General features: G+C 64.9%; 2 protein-coding genes and 1 long non-coding RNA gene across 3 annotated transcripts; 2 read left to right on the top strand and 1 right to left on the bottom strand.

Moving 5' to 3' along the window:
• Window positions 1–1,991: 1,991 nt before the first annotated feature.
• Window positions 1,992–16,961, top strand: OBSL1 (obscurin like cytoskeletal adaptor 1; the record flags this gene model as incomplete). The annotated part of the gene is made up of 18 exons (XM_082483452.1): window positions 1,992–3,033; window positions 4,439–4,729; window positions 4,920–5,180; window positions 5,543–6,268; window positions 6,348–6,623; window positions 6,768–7,040; window positions 9,549–9,824; window positions 10,214–10,489; window positions 10,571–11,056; window positions 11,187–11,462; window positions 13,688–13,963; window positions 14,106–14,381; window positions 14,475–14,741; window positions 14,889–15,158; window positions 15,241–15,507; window positions 15,871–16,137; window positions 16,503–16,615; window positions 16,779–16,961. 18 exons carry the CDS (start codon window positions 1,992–1,994, stop codon window positions 16,959–16,961), a joined length of 6,102 nt encoding a protein of 2,033 aa, XP_082339578.1.
• Window positions 16,962–17,168: 207 nt separating this feature from the next.
• On the top strand, window positions 17,169–17,676 carry LOC309672822. The gene is made up of 3 exons (XR_014269266.1): window positions 17,169–17,188; window positions 17,314–17,418; window positions 17,551–17,676. It is a non-coding gene; the product is annotated as an uncharacterized lncRNA (long non-coding RNA).
• A 1,988-nt stretch (window positions 17,677–19,664) lies between these two features.
• On the bottom strand, window positions 19,665–21,588 carry TMEM198 (transmembrane protein 198; the record flags this gene model as incomplete). Its single annotated transcript, XM_082484386.1, has 4 exons — window positions 19,665–19,811; window positions 20,290–20,480; window positions 20,716–21,291; window positions 21,399–21,588. The coding sequence occupies 4 exons, from the start codon at window positions 21,586–21,588 to the stop codon at window positions 19,665–19,667; spliced, it is 1,104 nt and encodes a 367-aa protein (XP_082340512.1).
• Window positions 21,589–25,783: the final 4,195 nt, after the last annotated feature.

The following is a 25,783-nucleotide window of genomic DNA, read 5'->3' as shown; positions in this document are numbered from 1 at the left end:
GGAGGAGGAGGAGGAAGAGGTGAGGCAGAGCCTGGCTAGCTGGAGACCCCCACAGCAGTGCTGGGAGAAGGATGCCACGGTGCAATTTGGGCTGGCTGGCCAAAGGCCGACTCCTGGTGGGGCAGCAGGTCCTGCCCTTCCTCCTGCCGCTGCCTGTGGGGACAGTGGCAGGCGTCCCCCATCCAGCAGCCCTGGGGCAGCCTCCGCACCCCCCCGCTCCTCCTGCACCCCGGCATCCCGCACAGCGGGATCTGTATAGCACATCCCACCCCGGCATCCCGTGCAGCATCCACTGCGGCGCATCCCACCCTGTGCAATATGTCCTGTGTGGCATGTCCTGTCCTACCGCAGCCTGGTGCCCCAAGTCGTGCGACCCACGCCGTGCACCCCGTGCGGTGCGGTGCCTCCTGCCGAGGGCTGAGCCGGCACCGAGGCACAGCCGGGTTTGCAGCACACCAGGACTCCGGAGACGGAGTTCTGCCTGCCCGCTCCGGGCCGGCTGGCTGCCACTGGGCTGCTATACATAGGCCAGCCCTGCCCCGGCGAGGCGCTGAATGGAGCAGGCTCAGTCTTATCAACCCAGCGTGTCATCAGAGGGTATTTTTGGGGACAGCAGCTGCAGGCATTTGTAACGTTTGGTCCCTGCGTTCTGACACCCGGGAGTGGAGCTGGGGGAAGTAGCAGGAGCTGGTGGCGGCACTGAGAGACACGGGGGAGAGGCGGCGGAGCGAGGTGTGTGCATGGGGCAGGGGACTGGGCTGTGGGGCGGCATGGGGCAGGGTAATTGGGGAAGGGGGTGGTTGAAGGGGGCAGCGGGACGGCCGAGCCATCAGGGCTGTGTGGGTCTGCGGGCACTGCCATGGGGTGGCCCGTGTGTCTGGGGAGGGTGCCCAGGGAGGTGGCTCTGAATGGATGCACCGTCCCCGGGGTAGAGGTCTGGGAGGAGAAGCTGGCCCTGGTCTCTGCCACTCCTCCGGGACCGGCCCTCTCCCACCCGTCCCCTCTGGCTCATCCAGGGAGTATTTTGGTTTCTCTTCCCTCTGCACTGCCTCAGGGAAGCCAGCACCTGTGTACCAGCCCCAGCCATGGTGCGGGCAGAGGCCAGGGTGCGCTCGCCCAGTGGAGGCAGGGAGCACCCTGCCCCGCTCCCACCCGTGGGCACAGTCACCCACAGCGCTGGGGATGGAGGCAGTGCCCTGCAAAAGCAGGACCCCTCTCCCCAGCCTCCCCTCTGCCCCTGCGGCTGATAATTTCCAGCCGTGGCTCTCAATACCCAAAGGCTGGATCCTGCCTGTGGGACCACACTCCAGAGGGGGACCTGTTCTAGGGGGACCCCAGCTTTTCCCCATGGCAGGACCCTGCGGGGTGACTACGGGGTGCATGGGGGGTCCTTTGCCCCTCCGAGCCTGGGAGGAAGCGTCTGGATCCGACCGACCGGGTGCCTCCTGCCCGCGACAGCCCTGTATCAGCACCTGCCTGCTGAGCCAGCCCAGATGCTGCAGGAATGCGGCTCTGCCACCACCCGATACTGCAGGAATGCCCCGCGGGTGGGGAAGGGGCGGGCTGGGGCTGTCCTGCCTCGTACATCCCTGTCCCCGGCACCCAGCGAGCAGCTGCCTGCACTCCCCATCGAGGCAGGGGTGTCCCTCCCCTGCCCCGGGAGCTGGGGTCCCCTCTGAGACCCTGGGTCAGGCAGCCTGGGCTTTGGGTGCCCCGACCCCTCGGGGCGCAAAGAGTCAATTTTTGTCACTTCTATTGCTGCTGGGCTGGGAAATGGGTGATTCGGGCTCACACGGGAGCATATCCAGCAAGGCTGGGGTGCTCAGAGGTGATGCTCCTGTCACACAGGCTCGGTGCTGGGGGCTTCGGTCCATGCTGGTCTCTTCTCTGAAGCCTGAGCCCCCGTCGCTGTTGGTCTGTGCATCCCCCCAGGCTGATGATCCCCGCTGCTGCTCTGGCCAATCTCCTGCCGTGACCCCGGGAAGGTGGCAATGGAGGGGTTCCGGGGAGCCCCCAGGTTCCTGGCCTATCCACGTGCCTTCACGGTACAAAGTGGCGCCGATGCTGTCCTGAGCTGCCAGATCATGGGCGACCCCCAGCCGAGCATCCTCTGGGAGAAAGACAAGACCCCAATCGAGCCTTCTGGCCGCTTCCACGTGGAGGCCAAGGGGGACCTGTACAGCCTGCTGGTGTCCCACGCCACCCCCCAAGACAGCGGGCTCTACATCTGCAAGGCCAGGAACAGTGTTGGCGAGACCTACGCCGCTGCCACACTCAAGGTGGAGGCAGGGGAACCCTTGGAGGAGGATGGATGCTTGGGTGGTGAGGTGCCCACCTTCCTTGTTGCCCCCTCATCCACACGGGTGTGCCGGGGCGACGATGTGATGTTCACCTGTAGGGTGTCCGGCCAGCCCTGCCCAGTGTTGGAGTGGGAGAAAGATGGGCGCAAGCTCTCTGACCTCTTTGAGAGCAGCCACTTTGCTGTGGGGAAGGAGCCGGACGATTGGCACTTTTTGAAGCTGTTTGGCACCCGGCCCCCAGATGGGGGGGTGTATGTGTGCCGCGCACGCAGCGGCTCCCGGGAGGCCCTGGCCGCTGCTGTGCTCCTGGTCGAACCACGGGCACCACCAGACGGGCTCCCCAATGGCTCTCCTGCTGATGGCCATGAGCTGTTGGCGGAGCGGCAGCAGCGGCGGAGGCGGCATGTGGTGGGACGGCGTGCGGGACCGGAGACCTGGGCGCCCAATGGCACAGTGCCGGCCCGGGTGCCAGGGGCCAAGGCGTTCGCCGTGAGCGCGGGGAAGCACGCCAAATTTCGCTGCTACGTCACCGGCAAGCCCAAACCAGAGATAATCTGGCAGAAGGATGGTGAGCCCCTCATCCCTGGCCGCAGGCACCTCGTCTACGAGGACCGGGAGGGCTACTTCATCCTCAAGGTGCTGTACTGCAAACCCCAGGACCAGGGGCTGTATATCTGCACCGCGTCCAACACTGCTGGCCAGACCCTTAGCGCGGTGCAGCTCCAGGTGAAAGGTAGGAGCGTGCCCAAGTGTTTCCAGCGGCCACCAGGCACTGGGAGGGGTCCAGGGCTTTTCATCTGGCAGGGATGTGTCTGCATGTGAGCCCAGCATCCCCAGGCTCCCTCCTGCCCCATGCAGCTGGGGTCACCCCAGGCTCCTCTGGACAGAGCTGTGGGATGGAAGCGGGGGATGCTGGGCTCCCCCGGGGAGCTGTGTCCCCCTCCATACCCCTCTCTCCTTGCAAGCAGAGAGGTGGTGTCTCTGGAGGGCTGTGAGTGTCCAGCCACGAGCAGGGAGCGGGGACAGTGCCTTGGTGACAAATTCCCCTGGAGTGCTGAGTGGTTTTGGCGGGCAGCCCTGCAGGGCATGGCTCCAAGCGTCTGCACTGGCGGCATCCCCGTTCCCCCAGAGCCGCCCTGCCAGCTGGGGACAGCCCGTGGCTGGACTGACCCAGCACCCGGTGTATCCCCCACCTGCACCCTGCTGCTCCCCTCCGCTGAGATGCCTGCCACAGCGTGCTGGCGTGCAGAGAGTCGTAGAATGGTTTAGGTTGGAAGGGACCTTGAAGATCATCGAGTTCCAACTCCCCTGCCATAGGCAGGGACACATCCCACTAGATCGAGTTGCTCAAAGCCCCATCCAGCCTGGCCTTAAACACCTCCAGGGATGGAGCTTCCACAACTTCTCTGGGCAACCTATTCCAGTGCCTCACCACCCTCAAAGTGAAAAAAATTTCTTCCTAATATCTAATCTAAATCTACCCTCTTCCAGTTTGAAGCCATTCCCCCTCGTCCTATCAGTACAAGCCCTTGTAAAAAGTCCTTCCCCAGTTCTCCTGTAGACCCTCTTTAGCTACTGGAAGGCTGCTATAAGGCCTCCTCAGAGCCTTCTCCAGGCTGAAGAACCGCAACTGTCTCAGCCTGTCCTCATAGGAGAGGTGCTCCAGCCCTCTGATCATCTTTGTGGCCCTCCTCTGGACCTGCTCCAACAGGTCCATGTCTTTCGTATGTTGGAGGCTCCAGAGCTGGATGCAGTACTCCACGTGGGGTCTCACAAGAGTGGAGTAGAGGGGCAGAATCACCTCCCTTGACCTGCTGGACACACTTCTTTTGATGCAGCCCAGGATATGGTTGGCTTTCTGGGCTGCGATCACACATTGCTGGCTCCTGTGTCCCCCAAAACTCCCTGCTGAGATGCTGGGGGCATTGCTGGGTGTCCCCAGTCCGTGCCCTGGTTCCCCTTACTCTGGGGGATGTGCTTCCTGGGGGCAGTGCCTGTCCCATGTGGCTGAAGAGGAGAGGGGCAGAGAAGGGCCAAGGACTCAGCGCTATTTGCGAGCTGGGAGAGTCCCGAGCGAAGGGCTGGTGGTGGGTGTCATCCCCCACGCACCCCCCAGCGCCCATCTCTCCCGGTGGCAGAGCACCGGCTGAGGTTCCAGGTGCAGTTGGCGGATGTGGAGGTGGCGGAGCGGGAGGACGCTGTGCTGGAGTGCCAGGTGCCGCTGGAGACCATCCCCACCGCCTGGTACCTGGAGGACAGGGAGCTGCAGCCCAGCCACAAGTATGTGATGGAGGAGCGAGGCGTGGTACGGCGCCTGACCATCCGCGATGCCCGCACAGACGACGATGGCATCTACCTCTGCCAGATGAAGGACAAGGGCCGCAGCATCGCCGAGGTCTCCGTCCGAGGTGGGGAGAAGGTCTCTGGCAGTATGGCTTTGCCTTCCTGTCCCCCTCCTTGCCATGCTCCCCACCACCTCCAGCATCTGCCCTCCCACTGTTTGGCCATGGTGCCTGCTGCTGCCCCTCCTCGACCTCCTCCTCCTCCTCTCTCCCACCCCAGGGAACCCGGCCCACTCCCCAACATCCCTCCCCAGCCTTCACACATCCTTTCTCGTAGGGGTGATCACGAAGCGGCTGCCACGGAAGCTGGATGTGATGGAGGGGGAAAATGCGGTTTTCTGCGTGGAGACACGGGAGGTGTTGGAGGGGATCTGCTGGAGCCGAGATGGGATGCAGCTGCGGGAGTCACCCCGCACTGTGCTGAAGAGCTTCGGCAGGACGCACCTCCTGGTGCTGGTGCACGTCACCCGCCAGGACGCGGGCATCATCTCCTTCGCCATCGGGGAATCGCAGACGTCCTCCCAGCTCCGCGTCAAATGTAAGCCCCAGGCTCGGAGGGGCCCCGCATCCTCTGTCCTGCCCATCCACGGGGGGCTGACACAGGGGAGAGACGGGATGGGCACCCACTATGCTGGGGACGTGATGCTGTGATGGCTTTTTGGGGAAATGGGCTTTTAGCAGGGCTCCGGGACCCCGGCCTTGCTGGCACTCACAAACCCCTGTAACCAGCACCATGCTACATGGGAGCAAGACCATCCTTTCCATCCTCTCCATCAGAAAGCACCTGTTTCTCTGTTTTCCCAGAGAAACAGGCTGTGTAGCCCCCCTCAGCCCTTTGGCCACCCCGCCGGGAGCCTCGCTGCCATCCCCAAGCAGGCAACGCAGGCTGTGACTTTGCAGGTGTGAAGCGTGACCCCCCGAGTGCGCCGGTGGCCGCCGAGATGAGCGTGGCGGAGAGCAACGCAGCACTGCTGACCTGGTGCCCCGCGCCTGACACCCACCTCCGCCCCCCCAGCCGCTACCTGCTGGAGCGGCGAGAGGCAGCCGGGGGCGAGTGGGTGCAGTGCCTGGCCACCGACCTGCCCGGCCGCGTGCGGGTGCTGGGTGACAGCGTGCCCCGCGAGGCCGACTACTGCTTCCGCGTCTGCGCCGCCAACGAGCACGGCCGGAGCAGCCCCGTGGAGTTCCCCAGCTCTGTGCATCTCGGTGAGGGTGCCAAACTGGGGATTCCCCACCCCCCCCCGACCCCAGGACCCGGCTCTCCCCAGGGTCCAGCTGGGACGTCATGCCGCAGCATGCTGCTGGCCAGTGCCACTGGGGCTGAGACTGGCTGTCCTCCAGCCCCGGCAGCTCGCCTGGAGAGGGGTCTGCAGGATGTGCGGGTGCGGGACGGCGAGGATGCGTGGTTCTCCCTGGAGCTGTCGGCTGCGGTGCGGGGCACCTGGTTCTTCAACGGCGCCAGTCTGGGCAAGGAGGAGGAGGATGCTGCGGGCAGCCGGTGCAGCGTGCAGCACCGCGGGACCGAGCACTCGCTGCTGATCCGGGGAGCGCGGCTGGCCGAGAGCGGTGCCCAGGTTACCTTCGTGTCCGGCAGCGTGCGGGACTCGGCCACGCTGCACGTGCAAGGTGAGCAGCATCCTGCCGGGAGAAGAGCAGCAGAGGCTCTCACACTGGAGGATGCTTCTCACCCCTCCATGTCTCTCAGCCCCGCAGGTCCGCATTACCCCGGTGCCCGAGGCTGAGCGGCTCCGGGAGGTGCCAACGGGGCTGCCCGTGCTGCTAGAGTGCCAGGTGTCCCCCCCAGCTGCCCCTGTCCGCTGGCTGAAGGACGGCGAGGCCGTGCCCCTGGATGACATTATCGCAGTGCAGGCGGAGGGATGTGTGCGGAGGCTGCTGCTCCGCTCAGTGAGCCCCTCGGACACCGGCGTGTACACCTGTGACGCCGGGGACGATGCTGTGAGCTTCGTGGTGACCGTGACCGGTGAGCTGGGGACCACACGCGAGAGCGTGGAGCCCACCTCCTGACAGAAATGCCCGTGCCCCTCTTCTTGTCCCCATGATGGGGCAGAATGTTGCTGCCTTTTGGGCGCCTGTGCTAAGCGCACCCCCCCCGTGCCCCTGGCAGAGGCACCGGTGAGGATTGTCAGCTCCAACGAGGAGGCCCCCCATGCCTACGTGGCTGGGCAGCGCGTGGAGCTCTGGTGTCAGCTGTCCCGTCCAGAGGCCCCGGTGTGCTGGTACAAGGATGGGGAGGAGGTGGAAGAGGGTGAGAGCCTGGTGCTGGAGCAGGAGGGGCCACGGTGCCGTCTGGTGCTGCCCTGTGCCCGGCCGCAGGATGCAGGGGAGTTCGTCTGCGATGCCGGTGGGGACTCCGTCTTCTACACCGTCACTGTGGCAGGTGGGTAGGATGCAGGTGGACTCATGGGATCACCTCTTTGGGGGCTTTCTTCCATGGTGAGGAGTGCCACAGCACAGGTCGCTATCACTGCTCTGGGGTTGGGGATGCTTGTCAGAGATGCTCTTGATGGGTCCTCACCAGCAGGTCAGTTGGTCAATCGGTCAGTCGGTTGGGGTCTTTGCTGCAGCTCTGGTGCATAAAACCACCCAAACTGACTGGTAAAGGGGACACCTCATTCTACCAGTCCAAAAAGCTCAGGCTCCTGATGGCACCCAACACCTCTGTGCTGGGGTGTTTACCGGACCTCTGCCACGGCCAGTAAACAAGTCCTCCTCCGAGGTCCTAAAAATAGTGGGCCCAGCACCTGGCGTGGGGTGACTTGCAGTCGGACATCATTCTGACGGGTAGTGTTAATTACTGACCAGAAAATTAGCGGTTGCCTGGATACCAACAACGGGGTGGTGTTCGCTGGGTGCAAGCAGGGGACGGCATCCCGCAGGGGCTGCCCCGGCCATGGAGCGGCTGCTGGCGTCGCCGGCTGACAGAGGATAATGAGAGCTGAAAGCGAGTCAAAGACTTCCCCTTGCTGGCCCCGAAACCCACAATGCCGCAACCACAGGAAGGTGACCAGGGACAGAGCTAAAGCCTGGTTAAAAGGCTGCGTGACCGCAGCGGTAAAGCCTCCGCATGGTGTTAATACACGGCAAAGTGCCGAAGTTGATGTCCGAGGATGTAGGCGTGAAGATGGGATGAGTGATAAGAGATACTTGAGAGTCAGTGAAGTGGTGACCTCTGAGGGCTGAAGAAAGGAGAATTTTAGTGTGACAAAGGCAAAATGGCCAGCAGGAAGGGCGGGCAGCGTCTGCTCTGGGCAGAGGCAAGAGACATCATCCATCCCGCGGGGGAGCGGGGCATGGAGAGCTCGGCTTCCCTGGGGTGGGAGGGGGAAACGCCATCTGCTGAAGCTCAGCCTTTCAGCTGAGCAGCTTTGCATAACTTAGAGGGAAGGGTCTTAGAGAGGCTTGCTCGGTTCGGCCAGGACTTGGCCATCGGTGTCACCAGTGGGACTCGGTGCGGGTGCCAGGACACCCAGGCTGGTACCCCTCCGGCACGAGTGCCGGGCTGGCTGCTGCAGTCAGTGCCGCTGCGGCACGCTTGGGTTTGCCCGAGGCATCCCAGCTATCCCCAGGGGCTGCTGCAGTGTGGAGCCTGTCTGCCTCAAGCCTGGTCACCCCCGCACGCCTCTGGGTTTTCCAGCAGCTGCCCAGTGCCGGGGCTCCCTCAGAGCCGGTGGTGGGGCTGGGGCCAGAGCGGCACTGCCCGCCGAGGGCTGGCACGTCGCCCCCTCCTCGCTTTGGTCCCGCTCAACATCTCTGGCTGCACTGCAGCGACGTGATTGCTTTTAGCAGGTCCAGGGAGCCAGGCGGCCGCCGAGCATTTGATCAGGGAGCCCGGGCGGACGCAGGCTCAGCGTGGTGCAGATTGAATGCCGCAAACTGGCGCCGCACCGCTCTCGCGCGCTGTGGGGCTGCGGTGTGCTGCTGAGCCCGGGCATCGTGGCTGAAGACTGTCTGGGAAGTTTGCAGCCCGGACGCCCAGCATGGATGCCGAGCATGGGGCAGCTGCGGGCCGTGAGAAGGGCAGGTTGCTGCTCGGCTGCCAACGTGCTCTGGGGCCGGCTGTGCCCGGTGCCCACCCGGAGTCATGGGCTGGCTGAGCACCACGGCACAGTCTGGGCCAGCTACAGCCCACCGTGACACATGTGGCCGGGCAGGCGGTGTTGGCTGCTGCAGGCAGGAGCTGCATCCTGACCTTCTCCCAGGAAAGAGCAGGGCTGGTCACTTCATGCCTGTACTGGGGGCTCCTCTGGCTATTGAGGTCCAGACTCAAGTCAGTGGGGAGATGTGAGCAGTGGCACACATGTGTGTAACCCACTAACGGTGGCGTTCAACAAGCACTGTGATCTGGCATGGTGTCCCAGGTCCTGGTGAGCCAGAGGGAAGGGGATGCTGGCCGCAAGTGAGCCACACGCCTGTGCCGCAGTGTGAGCAAATGCCAAGGGCTGAGCTGAGACAGAAGCACCAGGCAGGGACCCGGTGGCCTCCGAAACAGAGACATGGCTGGAGGGATGTGCACCCCCTGGCAGGGCAGCCACAGGGGCCAGTGCTGGCATCACAGACAGCAATTAACAGTGCTGGGGTTCTCTAATGAGGCACTTGCCTACCTGCATCCCCCCCTCCGTGTCCCTCAGCTCCATCCCAGGGCACAGCAGAGCAGGTACCACAGGAGCTGGAATACAGCAGTGATTTACAGCCAGCGGGGAAGCCGGGTGCTCCTGCTGGGTGTGATGGGTGAGGAGCAGCAGAAGCCCGGAGCAGGGCAGCCCGGCCGCTTGTGCTATACGGGGATGCAGATGAGGTGGTGCCTTCCAGCCTTAAACCCAACACCGTGACTGCCACCATCACCTGCTCTGGTCTTTACATCCTCGCTGAGTGCGTCTCTCCCCAGCAGAGGCACCGGTGAGGATTGTCAGCTCCAACGAGGAGGCCCCCCATGCCTACGTGGCTGGGCAGCGCGTGGAGCTCTGGTGTCAGCTGTCCCGTCCAGAGGCCCCGGTGTGCTGGTACAAGGATGGGGAGGAGGTGGAGGAGGGTGAGAGCCTGGTACTGGAGCAGGAGGGGCCACGGTGCCGTCTGGTGCTGCCCTGTGCCCGGCCGCAGGATGCAGGGGAGTTCGTCTGCGATGCCGGTGGGGACTCCGTCTTCTACACCGTCACTGTGGCAGGTGAGTGTGATGCACAGCTACGACCCTCTCCCCCTTCTCCCTTTGCTCCGGCTCCCTTCTCATGCTGCCATCCCCCTGGCAGCTGCAGCATCTCGGCTGCCCCTCGCCTCCTCGTGAGCGGCTCCTTGCCCATGCCCCTGGGCTGGAGGGGGATGTGGGTAGGGACACATCAGCTCCTCTGCCTCCTCTCAGGGCCCTGTGCCACGCTGCCCCTCTGCACCCCAGGGCACAGCCACACTGCCTACCCACAGGTTATGCCACCTCGCGCCCCAGCCTTGGTGCTCCCTCACCTTTCACCCACCAGCACTGCAGGGCTGGGATGACCCTGGCTGCTGGCCCCAGAGCAGGTAGCATGGATGCCAAGTGACACAGGGTCTTGGTCCTCTCAGCTCCGCAAGTCCGCATCACCCCATTGTCCGAAGCACAGCAGCTCCAGGAGGTGATGGCAGGGCTACCCGTGCTGCTGGAGTGCCAGGTGTCCCCCCCAGATGCCACCGTCCACTGGCTGAAGGATGGTGAGGCTGTGGTCCCGACCAAGGTCCTGGCCGTTTGCTCAGAGGGGTGTTTGCGGAGGCTCCACATCCCTGCAGCTGCGCTGTCTGACTCAGGGATGTACACCTGCGATGCTGGGGACGATGCCACCAGCTTCAGGGTGACCGTGAGCGGTGAGCTGCCCGGGTGATGCCCATCCTCCTGCAGCGCTCACCCACCACCGTAGCTGAGCCCCACCATGTGTCCCTCGGCAGAGGCACCGGTGAGGATCGTCAGCTCCAACAAGGAGGCCCCCCACACCTACATGGCTGGGCAGCGTGTGGAGCTGTGGTGCCAGCTGTCCCATCTGGAGGCCCCGGTGTGCTGGTACAAGGACGGGAAGGAGGTGGAGGAGGGCGAGAGCCTGGTGCTGGAGCAAGAAGGGCTGCGGTGCCATCTGGTATTGCCCTGTGCCCGGCCACAGGACACAGGGGAGTTCGTCTGTGATGCCAGGGACACGTCTGTCTCCTACCACGTCTTGGTGGCAGGTTGGTGGCACAGCAGGGATGTCCTGCTGGGAAGGGCAGCACTGCCCCGGCTCTGTGCCATGGGATCACCAGTGCTACTCCCTGCCCTGAACATCACAGAGGAGGGGATGTGGCTACCTCACCTGGGAGCTGGTGGGTGCCTCCCTCCAGCTGTGCTGGTCTGGCACCGTGTGGCCACCACCTCTGCCCTCAAGCAGATTCTGCCCGTTTGCAGTGGGGCCAGAGTCTATAGCATCCACACAGCCCCAAGGGGACAGGGATGCAGGTGACCGTAAGTAGGGACACCGAAGGCAGGAGCGGTGCAGAGAGCAGGTCTCACACCCTTCCTCTGCATCCCCGCCAGAGCCGCCAGTGAGGATCCTGCACCCTCCGCAGCGCTCGCTGGAGGTGCCGGTGCAGGCACCGGGGCGTGTGGAGCTGCGGTGCGAGCTTTCCGTGCCGGACGCTCCCGTGCGCTGGTTCAAGGATGGGCTGGAGGTGGATGAGACCGACAACCTGCTGCTGCTGGCGGAGGGGGCCTGGCGCTGCCTCCTCATCCCCAGGAGCAGCGCGGAGGACATAGGCGAATACATCTGCGAGAGCAAGGATGAGGCCGTCTCCTTCGACGTCAAGGTGTCAGGTCAGTGGGGACCCAGTAGGAGGGACACATGGACAGGGCTCTGGCTGTGAGGTCTTTCCCAGCCTGGGGAAAGGGGACCAGCTCCTCTGTAGTGACGGAGCCGGTGGGTGCCCACCCGCCGGGTGCTGGGCCACCCAGCACGGCTGCTCGCCTTGGGCTGGCAGCAAAGGTGTCCCCAGGGCCATGTTGTCCCGGCACTGCTTTGCATCATGGCCACGCCATCCTCACAGAGCTGCCAGTGAGGATCCTGCAGCCTCTCAGACCTCCCCCTGTCGTGACGGTATCCCCGGGGGAGACAGTGACGCTGGACTGTGAGTTGTCTCGTGCGGATGCACCCGTGCACTGGGCCAAGGAGGGCGTCAGGCTGGAGGCTGGGGGCAGCCTGGTCCTGGAGGAGGAGGGTGCCCACCGCCGCCTGCTCATCCCCGCTGCTCGAGCCGAGCACTCGGGAAAATACATCTGCGATGCCACCGATGACATGGTGACCTTCACTGTCCAAGTGTTGGGTGAGCAAGAGGCTGGGGGAGAACCTGGTGGGGCGTGCTGGGTTCCTGGACCCCGGAGGCCACAGCTCTGTTGGTGTTGGGTGCTGCAGACCCGCTGGTCAAGATCCTGGAGAGGGACGGCCTGCCCACCCACCGGCATTGCCGGGCCATGGAGGACCTGGTGCTGGAGGTGCACCTCTCGCACGCTCACGGGGAGGTGAAGTGGTACAAGGACGGGGAGAAGCTGCAGGACACAGGGCGCGTGCGGCTGGAGGAGGACGGGGCGCGCCGTTCCCTCATCGTCCTGGGCACCACGAGCAGGGACGCAGGGGAATATCTCTGCGACACTGGTGACGACAGCATTGTCTTCTTCATCACCGTGGAAGGTGAGCGGGAGGTCCGTGGGGGGCACAGCCAGCAGGGTGAAGACTGAGGTGGGTCCCTGGCTGCTGCCAGGCTGGCGGGGGGCTGGGCTGGGTGGCAGTGAGCATGGGGAGGCCGGTGGGGGGGACACAGGGAGTGGGCTGCACCCCACGCAGGGGTTCTGTGGAACCCCCTGCGCTGCCCAGCTGCAGCCAGAGGAGGTCCGGACAGGATCCAGCCATTGCAGCACCCAGAACAGGCTGCTGCTCCCGTGGTGACAGCCCATCTCTCCAGTCCCAGAGCCACCGGTGACCATCGTGGGCAGCATGGGCACCATGGAGCACCGCTGCCTGGTGGCAGGGGAGGACCTGGTGTTGGCTTGTGAGCTCTCCCGGCCCGACACCACCGTGCGCTGGCTCCGGGATGGCCAGGAGGTGCAGCCGAGTGAGCGGGTGCAGGTCGAGGCCCATGGGGTGCTGCGGCGGCTCACCATCCATGGGGCGCAGCCTGGTGACTCGGGGTGCTATGTCTGTGACGCTGCCAGTGACCATGCGGTGACAAGCGTGGAGGTGTTGGGTAAGCCAGCAGGAGCTCAGCACCCCGGGGACCCCCAGCATGGTGGGATCATGCCACAGCCCTGGGCGACGGGAGGGGGTGATGCCTCTGTGACCCCACTGATGGCAGAGGCCAGGGTGGCAGCGTGGCAGGGGAGGGCGGGAGCCCTGTCCCCAACCCCGCAGGAGCCGTTGGTCAGAAAGGGACATGTCAGGGTCGTGGCGAGACATGTCCCTCCTGCCTCCCCCAGCCAGGGGCTGGTTAAATTTAGCCTTGGCCGGCTCCCAGGCGCCGCTCCTCCTGCTGCGGCTGCCAAGGGCTGAGCTCAGCCCAGACCCTTATCAGCTGGAGATGGAGGACTGGGCAGGGTGGAAGAGGGCCTGGGGCAGGCAGGTGTCCTGGCTCTGGGGAACAGGCAAGGCTTGGGATGGGGAACACACCAAAATGAATGGCCTCAACCTGGCAGCTGAGCTGCCTGTGCAGGGAGGGATGCAGGAGTGATGGGCTCTGCTGCTGTCCCTGCCTGGGGTCCTTTCCCTGAGGGGATCCGGCGCTGCCAGACCCCACCAGCCTGCACACCTGCCCCACCGAGACCCCGGGCTGGTCCCACCGTGACCCCCAGCCAGCCCCACAGCAACCCCCAGCCACTCACAGCATCCCGCAGCTGGATGCGCCATGACCTCCATCAGCACCACAGCTCTCCTGCCCCACGGTGACCCTGTGTGGCCATCACCACCCCTCCACTCATAGCATTCCTGTCCCTGCATTGCCCCGTGTTGCAGGGACACCCCTGAGCCCTGCCTTGTCCCCCCCACCCCCCAGCCCAGCCTGTGCGCATTGTAAACAAGGAGGAGGCACAGAGCCCGCTGGAGGTGCTGGAGGGGGACAGCGTGACGCTGGTGGCCCGGCTGTCCCCGGAGATGGCAGCGGTGCAGTGGCAGAAGGACGGGCAGACACTGCACTCGGGCGGGCGGCTGCTGGTGTGCAGCGAGGGCCCCATGCGCAGCCTCACCATCAAGCAAGCAGAGCTGGGTGACGGCGGCATCTTCCTCTGCGACGCCGGTGACGATGAGGTGCATTTCACACTGCACGTGAAAGGTGAGCCTGGAGGTGTTCCTCACCCATGGCAGAGGGCAGGAGTGGTCCAGGAGTGGTCTCCATGCCAGGATGCTTCATGTCCCCATCCCACACCGGTGCTGCCGGCGGAAGCGTGGCTGAGCCCGGTGCTCCCCTGGGATAGAGGCGCCTGTGCTGTTTGTGAACAAACGGGAGGAGCGGGAGAAGCTGCTGGTGCTGGAGGGCGGCAGCGCTGTGCTCTCCGCCATCATCTCTTCGGAGCGAGCCGATGTCATCTGGATGGGCCCACAACAGGCGGCGGTGACCGGTGAGCGCTGTGAGCTGCGGCGGGATGGCCGCGTGCACAGCCTCGTCCTCTGCAACGTGGCCAAGGAGGATGCTGGCATCTACACCTGCCTCTCCCCCCATGACCAGATGCAGTTCGACGTGAGTGTCCGAGGTGAGTGGCGGGGGAGCAGTGGGGATGCCGGGGGACTCCTCCCCCCCTCCCTACGGTGGCACAGATGCCAACATGGGGGGTTTGGCCATGCAGAACTGCAGGTGAAGTTCCTGCGTGGGCTGTCAGACGTGCGTGCGCGGCAGGGCGAGCGTGCAGTGCTGTGGTGCGAGCTCTGCAAGCCGCGGGGTGATGTGGTGTGGCGGAAGGACGGGCAGGCGCTGGCGCCCGGCCCCCGCTGGCATATGGTGGCGGAGGGGCGAGAGCGCTCGTTGGTGCTGAGCCGTGTGGAGCCTGAGGATGCCGGCGAGTACTGCTGCGAGTCCAACGATGACCGGACGCTGGCAATGCTGACAGTGCAGGGTGAGCCGTGCCCGAGGCTTGGCCACCACCCGGGGACCCCTGTGCCATGTGGCCAGTGGGGACGTTGGGCACGGTGATGGCAGGGATGCTCAGCAGCTCTGCAGGATGGGGGTTCTCCGCTGCCGTGTCCTGACACCCCATCTGTAGTCCCCAGGGTGGTGGAAATCGTCACGGAGCTGCAGAGCCTGACGGTGCTGGAGGGAGAGGATGCCACCTTCAAGTGCCTGGTGTCCCCTGAGGATGTGGCCGTGACCTGGCAGCTGAACGGGCAGCCCGTGGTCCCCAGCGAGCGGCTGGTGGTGACAAGGAGTGGGCTGTGCCACAGCCTCACCCTCCGGCAGTGCCAGCCGGGCGATGCAGGCACCGTGATGGCCAATGCCGAGGGGCTGGTGAGCACAGCCCGGCTGAGCGTGCAAGGTGAGGGGGAAGGAGCCGGCTGGGGCACAGCCCAGGGCACAGCCCCCCGGGTGGCCACTGACCCCATGCACTGGCCATGCAGAGGCTCAGGTGCTGTTCGTACGGAAGCTGCGGGACGTGGTGGCCGAGGAACAGGGGGACGCGTGCCTGGAGGTGGAGGTGAGCCACGAGGCCGCCGAGGTGCAGTGGCTGAAGCAGGGCATCCTCCTCCAGCCGGGCAGCAAGTACCAGCTGCAGGAGTCGGGGTGCCGGCGCACCCTCACCATCCGCTGCCTCGGCCCCGCCGACCGCGGCACCTACCGCTGTGAGAGCCTCCACGACCGCACACAGGCCAAGCTCTGTGTGGAGCGTGAGTACCATGCTGGGGGTGGGGATGGAGACGGGGATGGAGACAGGGATGGTGATGGGGATGGAGACAGGGATGGAGATGGGGGTGGGGATGGGGATGGGGATGGGGATGGGGATGGGGATGGGGAGGGTGCCTGCCTGCTACAACTGCACTGCAGGCTGGAGGAGGGAGTGTGAGCAAAGCTGGTATGTCGTTGGAAAGGGTGATCAAACAGAGAGGTGAGTGTGGGGGTCACGGATGGGCAGGGGTGGGAGCCTGGTCAAAAGGACTGGATTTAAGGAATCGCTCCAGCAAGCACAGACTGGGAAGCCAGGGGCTCTGAGGTGGAGCAGGCACCCGCTCGCAGACACCGGTCTCTTGCAGCCCGGAAGGTGTCGATCCAGACACCGTTGGTAGACGTGGAGACCTTTGAGAAGGAGACGGCCACCTTCCATCTGGAGTTGTCTCACCCCGGTGTGCCCGGGGTCTGGACACGGGATGGCATCCGGGTAAAACCCAGTGGCATGTGCCGGATCAGCGCCACGGGCTGCGGGCACAGCCTGACGCTGGAGCGGTTGACGCTGGAGGACTCGGGCACTGTCACCTTCACCACTGACACCCTGCGCTGCAGTGCCCGCCTGCTAGTGCGGGGTATGGTCACCAAGGCAGGCTTGGGGGGGGGGGGGGGCACATGGCACTGGCGCTGCCCATCCTGCAGCCATTCGGTCCCAGGGGAGATGCCAGGTCTCAGCTGGGCCACTCCAGGCACATGCTGGCAGGTGTCCCCCTGTCCCCAGGGAGGAGATGTGAGGTCAGCAGTGGGGACCCCCCAGCCAGGGTCTGGGTCTAGAGCCAGCTGGGACACCAGTGATGAGTGCTTGCCCATGGTGATGCCCCGGGAACTGCCACACTTGCCCCATGCTGAGACGCCCTGGGCAAATCTCCCCACCCCCACAGCCCAAAGCCCATATCTTTTCCCCTACCAAACCTTCCTGCCCTGCATCCTCCTCCCTCAGAGCCTCCAGTCACTATGGTGAAGGTCCCACGGGACCTGGGGGTCCCGGAGACAGGGGTCGCCAGCTTCGAGTGCGAGCTGTCTCGCCCCAGTGCGGAGGTGAAGTGGTTCAAGGTGAGAGTTTACCCCAATCCCCCCCAGCAGCGCCCGGCCGTGTCCTCCTCCCTGCTTTGCCCTCCATCTGCTGCCCTCCATGCCGGGGCTGCAGGCAGGGGAGGGGGGACAAAGCAGCGGGGTGCTGCCTGCTTGCACCCCTGAGAGCGCTCTCCCCGGGCAGGACGGGCAGGAGCTGCGGCCGGGGCCCTGCTGCCGAATCTACTCAGCGGGTCGGCGCCGCGTCCTGCAGCTGAGCCGCTGCGAACTAGCCGACGCCGGCATCTACACCTGCGATGCGGGTGACTGCCAGGCCTCTGCCATGCTGCGTGTCCAGGGTACAGCCACCCACCTCCCGGGGGCATGAGCACCCCCAAACCCTGGGCTCCCCCTCGCCCTGGACCATCCTGCCACCCTGTCCCTCGCCCACAGAGCGCCAGGTCCGTATCATCCAGGACCTGCAGGATGCCCAGGTGCGGGAGGGTGACAACGCCATCTTCACTTGCGAGGCATCACATGGGGACGTGAAGGGAGAGTGGTTCCGGGATGGGGAGAAAATCAAGGTCTCCAGCACGGTGAAGATACGGCAAGAAGGTGGGGGTGTAGGTGGCCCCACACCTGGTTTGGGGCTGGGAGAGGGCTGGGGGATGGTCTCTGCCCCCCCCCACCTGCCATGGGTGCCCATCACTGTCCCCTTGAGCCATCCTCTCCCTGCCCAGGGACACGGCATTTCCTGCTGCTCTGCGGTGTTCACCCTGAGGACGCGGGACTCATCCGATTCTCGGCTGGGATGGCCGTTTCAGAGGCCAGCCTGCAGGTAGAAGGTACTAGTGTGGGATGTGGGGGCTGGCCGGGCTCCAGCACCAGGGCTGGGGTGCACCAGGGTCAGCTCGTGAGGTCCCCACGGGAGACTGCTCACCCCACGATGCTGATGGCTCCCCCCCACCCCCCACCAGCGCTGCCCATCCGGATCGTGAAGCCGCTGCGGGACAAGACGGTGCTGGCGCGGCACAAGGCGACGCTGGAGTGCACCGTGTCCCACGCCCGGGGCCGGGTGCGCTGGCTCCGTGGGGACACCGAGATCTTTGCCGGTGACAAGTACGAGATCTGTAACCTGGACTGCTACCGCACGCTCATCATTCATCGCGTGGGGCCCGAGGATGAGGACTCATATACCTGCGATGCCTTCGATGACCGCTCCACCGCCCGGCTGCTCGTGGAGGGTGAGGGGGTGAGGGGGCAGCCAGAGGGACACTGCTGGAGCTGGCAGCGATGCCGTGCCTCACACCAGAGGGACAGTGGGGACCCTGTCCCCACACCCCACTGCTTGCAAGGGTCCGAGTGCTGAGGTCGGGGGGAGCAGGCTGGATATGAGACACGGGGTCTGCGCCCACCTTGGCTGGGACACCCTTTTCGGGTGCCCCAGCAGCTCCAGGGATGTTGCAGCTCTCCCTGACTGCCACTGTCCCCGCAGGGAGCTAGGAGCCAGGATGCGGCACCCAGGGGCTGCACACAGACCGACAGATGCCGCTGCTGGGAGATGTGGTCATGCTTCCCCCCAGGATGTACGGACACACGGACACCATCCCCAGCCTGCTCCAGCCTCAGGGCTCTGCATTAAACATCTTTTTTTTTCCTGACATGGCTTCTTTCACCCCAGTGAGCCGGGGTCCCGGTAGGAGAAGGGGTGGTGGCACCGCTCTGCATCCCACCCAGCATCCCCGGGGAGCCCGGCCCTCGGGGTCCCCCCTGGCCCCCTGTCCCTGCACGCAGGGCTCTGAAAGGCTCTTTACTGTGCGGCCCGTGGCCTCAGCAGCATTTGGCACATTTACAAAAGAGACTGAAAAGGGGGACGGCGGCGCGGCGCTGCGGGGACAGGGTCGCCTGGCAGAAACATGCAGTTCCCGGGGCAGCAGGACCGGACAGGCTGGGCTGGAGGGGCCTCCCAAAGCAGGGGGGCACCCCAGTCCAGTCTCGCCACCATCCTGCCTGCCGGGCTGTTAGGGGAAGTCCTGGCTCACTCCGTAATAAATTAATACAAATCACAGCAAGAGAAATATATACAAGGCGGGAGCCTCTGCCCGCAGCAGTGCTCTGGGAAGGGGTTCCTGCCCTGCCCTGCCCCAGCCAGAGGCTCAGCTCGACCCCAAGACCCCCTCCCTCCCCACCCCGGCCACTATAAAATCCAGTCGCCAGCAAAACAGCGACGGCCTCTGACGCTGCAGGGGTCCCCACATCCCTGAGGCAGCCCAGCCTCTGCCCAAAGGCTGGATCCAGTGTCCTGTCTCCCATTAAAACATTTTCTTGGGGGGGATGCACACTGTGCACCCCGCCAGCGCAGCTCCCGCTGGACAGGCACCGCTTGTCAGCATCACCCCGGGAACCACCTGGCCCTGGCAGCCTCTGCCCCAGGATCACCCTGGTCCAGCTTGGAAAAAGAGGGGGGGGAAGCGAGCCGCTCTGGGGGGCAGGGAGGGTGGCTAGGGCAGGGGGACCTTCTGAGGACGCAGGTTTTGGGAGCTGCTCTCGGGGGCCAGGGTGGGATGGGGCACACATGCTCGGGGGAGTCCCTTGCGGGGAAACAAGGGCTGTGGGACCTGCTCTTGGAGGAAGGGATGTGGGGCACAGGCACTTGGGGAGTTGCTGGGGGGGGGTGCGCGATGGGCTGGGGGCAGGCGCAGGGAGCTGCTTTCGGAGAAGGGGGGGCGCAAATATGGGGAGGGCAATGTTGGGATGCGGGATGAGCGTGCCCGGGCTGTGGGGAAACACACAGCAGCGGGGGCTCAGGGACCCCCTTCCCCAGCAGAGCCGCTCGCACCGCATGTCCATGGGTGCTGGTGTCCCTGGTCCTTGGGCTTAGTCCCTGCCGGAGGGCTCCCCCAGCACCTCTGGGCCCCGCGGGCAGCCGGGGTTTGCCCAGCCAAGTCCCACATGTCCCCAGGAAGGGTCTCCATCTGCAGCACCGAGGAGCACATGGCCGCCCGGGGGCCGAGGGCACAGCCCCACCTGTCCCAGGGGGTCTGTCAGAGCAGGCTGGGGTGCTGGTGTCACTCGAGGTCACTGGGTTGGCTTATACCCGCACGGCGGGGCCGGAGCCCGTGGTGAGGGGCACGGTGGAGCTGCAGTCATAGTCCAGGTCCACCACGGCATGGGAGCTGGCGATGAGGCTGTTCAGGGATGGCCCCGTCTGCCGCTCTCGGAAACTCTGGATGTAGCTCTGCTTGAGAGAGGTGGGGACAGAAAGTGAGGGGGGCTCTGCTCCTGGCCCACTCCATCCCACCCCACCCCACCCCACCCTACGCTCTGCAGCAGCCCCCCAGAACCAGTCCTGTGCAATCCCACTCATCCCAGCACTCAGGCCCTCTGGGGACTGGCCGCAGCAGGGGCCATAGCCCCGTCCCTTCCCTGGGGGACACATCTTGCCCACCACCTGTTTCTATTGCAGCCGCAGCGCTTCTGGCCACCAGTTTACATTTGCTTGCCAAGGCTGAAGTGCTCCGTGGTGGGCATGTCCCAGCTTAGCCCCTCCTGAGCTGTCTGGTCCCCAGGATGCCCCAGCCTCATCCCTCGAGGAGGTTGGATGGCGGCTGGCACCCAGGCACCTCTCCCCTCTCAGCGCCCCAGCCCACCACCCACATGGAGAAGGAAGGGCCGCGGAGGCCGGGGGAGATCTCTACCCTGGGCGTGGGACTCACGGGGGAGAGCACGTCCCCATCGAAGCGGCGCACGGGGTTGGGCTTGCGGCGGTAGGCTGGCTCGGGTGGGTGGGCTTTGTGCTGGTGGGGCGGTGGGTGGTGGGGTCTCCGCTTCTTCTTCTTCTCCTTTCGGTCCTCCCGCTGCTTGATGCGCATCAGCTGCACACGGCGCTGCTGCCGGCTGATGATCACTGCAGGGTAGAGGGATCTGTGAGCACCAGGGAGCACCCCAAAGTCCTCCTCACTACCAAACCAGCCCCGATTTTGCACACCCAGGGCTCGCCATGAGTGCTGTGCCCCCATAGAGTCCCAAACCCCTTGTCTATGCATGCAAACCAAGCGTTGGGAACCTCTGCCTTGATCTCCAGGTCCCCCAGCTCCTGCACCCACACCGTGCCACATCCATCTCCCCCAGCCCCCACATACCTTCTGTGTGGGAGTAGCCCTCGGCCGTGACCTTCCACTGGACCAGGACGCCCAGCATGGTGAGGAGCGGCCAGACGCCCAGGATTACCCAGCTGTACCAGCACACGGGGCGAGCGGGGGCCACCTTGATGCGCTCGTAGATGTACTGCACCAGGAGGAAGAGCTCGATGAAGTAGTCGACAGTGACGGTCATGATGGCGCTGCCGAAGACGGCGGTGGAGAGGGTGGTGAAGAAGCGCTGCCACTGCAGGGTGAGGACGGCAAAGAGCATCCCCACACCCAGGAGCAGCGCGATAGGGATCCACACTGTCGGCGGGTGGTAGAACTGCTCCATCACCACCAGCGTGGCCACCGCCAGCAGTAGCCCCAGGAGCAGGCCCACCATGAAGAGGCCGACGCTGCGCACCAGCATAGTGACCAGCCCACACAGGACCCCGATGCCCAGCCCGATGCCCACCGAGGCCTCCACGCTCAGCTGTGTGTCCAGCACCCGCTCCTTGTAGCACAACATGAAGATGATGATGGAGCCGAACATCAGCCCTGTCAGGAACATAACGGCCTTGAAGCAGCGGTAGCCTGTGGAGAGACCACCACAGTCAGGGGGTGGATGGCCAGCACCCCCCTGGCTTCCCCTTGCCCTTCTCCCCGCTTGCCCCACCAGCCACTGGGCTGGCCTGGCTCACCGAAGAAGCAGTAGATGATGCCGAAGAGGCAGCACATGGCGCACACCACTGAGGGCACCACCTGGTAGCGACGCTCGATTTCCTGCTGGCAGCTGTGCCCCCACTCCTGGCCCGGCTCATGCGGCAGCAGCTTGAACCGCAGCGTCTGCACAGTTGCAGTCATGGCTCTGGGGACTCCCGGGAGAGGCATCAAAATCTCCGCTCCTGCCCCATGGCTCGCCAGCAAAACTGCGCCCCGGCACCCGCCCCAGCTGGTGAGAGAGAGAGAGGAGGGGGATGGAGGCACCGCTGGCACGTGCCCAGCGGCGATGCCCACCACTCAGCACCCAGATGCCAAAAACCCCCCTCCAGCCCCTCGCTACCTGGGTGGGAAAGAAGGGAATGAGGGAACAGCCTCATCCGCAGGGGCTGAGGTGCCCCAGACCGTCACCCAAGGGGTGGCTGCAGGGGTGCACCGTCCCCATGGAGCCCGTCCGCACCCCTGGGGAGCTTCGCTGCCGGGACATGGCGCTTTATAATTTGTCTGTGGCTTCAATTTCCTGCTCCTGGCTCAGCGGCGCCCTTTCCCTGCTCGATTAAAGGGAGACTTCCACTACCTGGTATTTTCTGCCTGTGAAGTAATTATGCTTGGTAATTAAGTCACCCCTCAGTCTTCTATTTTTATAGGCTAAACAGATTGAGCTCTTAAAGCTTGTACTCCAAGGCATTTTCTCCAATCCTCTAATCATATTTCTGGCTATTTTTCATCCCTGCTCTAGCTGCTAGTGTCCTTGTAAAAACAAAGCAGGCTCCCACGCTGGATCCAGCCCTCCCACGCCGACCCACGGGGCCAGAGGGGGACCGGCCCTGGCTGGCACTGCCCCTTACCCAAGGGTTCACCCGTAATGCCGTGGCTGTGCCGGGACACCAAGCAGGCAGTTGCTGGGCCCCCTGCAGTGCCTACGCAGACGGAGGGGTCATAATCCCCCGCAAAGTCTGATCCAGCTCCAGCTTAAACCTAATTACAGCGGCCGTCTGCCCGCTCCCACCTGGAACCAGTTCCAGCATCCCTTTGCTCCCTTGGTCCCTTTCCGGGCTCCGTTGGTTTAGGATGGGTTTATTGTCACCATGCCAGCGCCAGTCCTTCCAAGTGCCACGTTAAAGCAGCCAGCTCAGGATGGCTAACAAAACCAGAGCACCGAAAAGGGACTGAGAAGAGGGCAGAGGCTGCAGTCATGGCTCCCTATTGCCCTGCACCTCGCTGCTGCCCGGGCCGGGCTCCACCGGCACCTCTTCCCCTGCCACCGGTCTCCTCCCTCCCTCCCTCCGGCTGGGGAAGGAAACTCCGGCCAGGCCAAATCCCCTGGGGAAGCTGAGTACAGCGCCTAATCCCAAGGAAGCAGGCGGGCAGGCAGCAAGCAGGAGAGCACTGGACCCCTGCCTGCCCTGCCTGAGCCCCCCGGGAAGGGAGGCGGGGGGGGATGCTAAGCAGGATTGGACTTTAACCACGGAGCCTGGGAGCGACGTGCCAGCCCTGGCTGCTCCAGCGGGGACCGGTGATGCCATGTGGGGTTGAAAGCGGGGCTCTGCCGGCCGGCTGAGCCAAGGTGGCCGGGGATGGGGCATGGCACGGCATGGCACAGCATGGTATGGTGTGGTGTGGCGTGGCATAGCGTGGTGTGGCGTGGCGTGGCATGGCATGGCTCGGCTCAGGCCGTCTGGCAGAGCAGCGAGGTGCTGCTCTCTGCCCCTCAGCCCACGCCATGCCGGTGCCAGGGCAGCGGGGAAGGGTCGACTGGGAAAACCCGTCCTCGGCAGGGTTGCAGGCAGCGTTGCAGGCAGCTGCCGGCGCCCATTGGCGCGGGCACTGTTGCTAGGGGAGCCCAGCGCCTGCTCATTGGCGCCGGGACTTACCCACCTGCTGCCGCCTTCCCCGCCGCCTCGGGCCCCCCGCCACGGTCTGCCCCGGGCCCCCCCCGCCCTCCCCTCCCTGCCCCGGAGTGCACAGCGTGGCGGTGGCCCGGGGGCAGCGCTCGGGACCCGGCCCCGCCGCCGCGCTTCGCATCCACACCCCCCCAACCCCCGGCCCTGGCCGGCCCCGCTGCCCCCCGCCAGGCTGCCGGGCCCCGGGCCGGCGGGGCGGGCGCGGCGTTGCTAAGCGACGGCCGCAAGGGCCGCCGGGCCGCGGGGCCGCTCCGCCCCTCTCTTTGTTCGGGGCGGGGGTCTCGGGGGCTCCCCGCCAGGCCCCGCACGCCCGTCCCGGCCACCGCGCTCCCTCCCCGGTACGGATAGGGAGGCCGGGAGCCCGGTGCCCGAGCCTTCCCCCACCCAAGGGGCCCGGCGCGCCCCCCCGCCCGCCGGACCCCCACGTGGTGCCCCCGCCCCCCGCAGCCCCGCCCCGCCCCTCCCCGCCCGCTCCCACCTGCGCTCCCGGCCCCGCAGCAGCGGCGGCGGCGGCGGCCCCGCGGCGCCCGGCGCTCCCGGCCCCGGCCCCCGCGCATGCCGGCGGGGCGGCCCGCCGCGCGGTGCTGAGCGGACAGCTCCGCCTGACGTCACCGCGCTGCGTCACCGCGCCGCTCGGGGAGGGGGCGGGGCCTTCACGGGAAGGAGGCGTGACTAGGGGAGGGGGAGGGGTCTATCCTGGGAGATTGGGCGGGGCTTAGCTCGGGGGCGGGGCCTGCCGCGGGGCGGGCGGTGGGGTGCGCGGTGGCTGGCCGTGCACCGGGCGTGCAGCGGGCCGGTACCCGGTGTGAGATGCTGCGAGGGCTGCGGGCACGGTGCCTAGGGGAGGGAAGGGAGCAGGGTGCAGGCGTGAAACCCACCGGAGGGCCTTCAGTCAGGTGTGCACAGGGTTGTGCTGACAGTGCACACCCAACAGAGCGCGCAGAGGGCCACGGGCTTCACAGGGGGCTTGTGCCAGTTCGGACCGGGCAAACATGCGTGCAAGAAGAGTGCCTATAAAGGCCGCCCACCCGTCCCCCGGCGAGTGGCCGGGAGATGCAGGTGCGGCGGGTGGGTGTGTGGGAGGACACAGCGTTCTGCGGAGCTCCCTGGAGCTGGCACCTCCCGGCTGCGGTGCCCAGAGACCCCCCGGGAAATCCTGGCAGGAAAAAGCCTCTTGGCAGCAGCGGCCATTCCCCTGGCAGCCCCTTCCCAGCCCCACGCCAACGCCAGGGAGACAAAGGCGGGAGCTGCAGCTGGCAGGGGGCTGCGAGGGGGCTGCCGGAGGAACGGCGCTGCTGCCCGCTGGCTTCTTCCCCTGCGGGACCTCCTGGGGCCAGGCAAGGGGGCCCTGGGCCTGGCCACTGCCACAGCGAGCCCTGGGGAGGTGTTTGCTCTGCCCACAGATTCATCTCCTTGCAGTTTTCCTGAGCTCAGGGTCTTATTTCTGAAAACTTCAGTACTTTCGCTGATCTGCTTCTCTATCTAAAGACAAGCTGGGATCAACAGGGTCATTTCGGAATTAAATCTCTCTTATGACTCATGTAAAGTCATCTGGGTTTGTATAAGGTCATCAACATTAAATATTCCAACCTGTAAAGCAAATCAAATATATCTATTTCCAACTTGTTTCTCTGCATACAGAAAACAGGCGACTTTGGATGTTTGTGATCACGCCCACTTTTTGGCCTTTGTCCATGGAAAATCTCTGCTCATTTCTTACTTCTGCATCTTTTTCTTTCTGGCATCTCCTCATCCCATCACGTTCCCTCTGTTTCTAGTTTTTATATGTTCTTCATTAAACTGCCGTCCACGTGACCGCCTTTGCCTATTGCTTGCCTTGGCCTATTCAGGAGAAAAAGGCCTGTGAAAATGAGCAGAGCTTGGATGATGGTCCTGTATCTCTGGGGGGTGGGATGCTGCCAACCGCTTCCTGATGAAAACAGGCTGCTTTGTTCCAGAAAATGAAAGAGACCCTGGAGCCCAGCAGGCTCCCGCCTGCTCTCACTGCCCTGCCATGCTCTGCGGCCACCGGCACCCCCCGGAGCAAGGCGGGCTGCGTTTCATGGGGAGGGTGGGATGGGTTCCCACCAGCCAGAATAAATCCAGGGGCACTTGAGAGCCCCGACGGCTGTGAGGCTGATGGAAGCAGAGCCATGGGCTGGGAACGGGTGGAAACGCCAGGTTCTCCTCCTTGTCCTTATTCAGTAATGCCTGGTGCCGAGCAGCCATGTAGGGCTGCTGGCCTTGCAGCTTCTGGGTTGGATCATTCCTGCGCCGGAGGCTCCGTGTGTGTGGCAAACTCTGTCCTGAGCCAGTTCCTCCAGCTCTGTCTGCCCAGGGGGATCTCTGGCGGCCGGCGAGACAGTGGCTCTGTGCTGCAGACAGCCCACAGTGGGATGGTGACCCAGCCCCAGCTGGAGGAGCCCTTTGGTCCCATTTTAGAATCATAGGGTGGTTAGAGT

Source organism: Vanellus vanellus (genome assembly GCF_965231255.1).
Source record: "Vanellus vanellus genome assembly, chromosome: 5".
In the NCBI taxonomy this organism is placed as follows: Eukaryota; Metazoa; Chordata; class Aves; order Charadriiformes; family Charadriidae; genus Vanellus; species Vanellus vanellus.
Note: the sequence above shows the minus strand (reverse complement) of the source record. Positions and strands in the feature narration are given on the sequence as shown.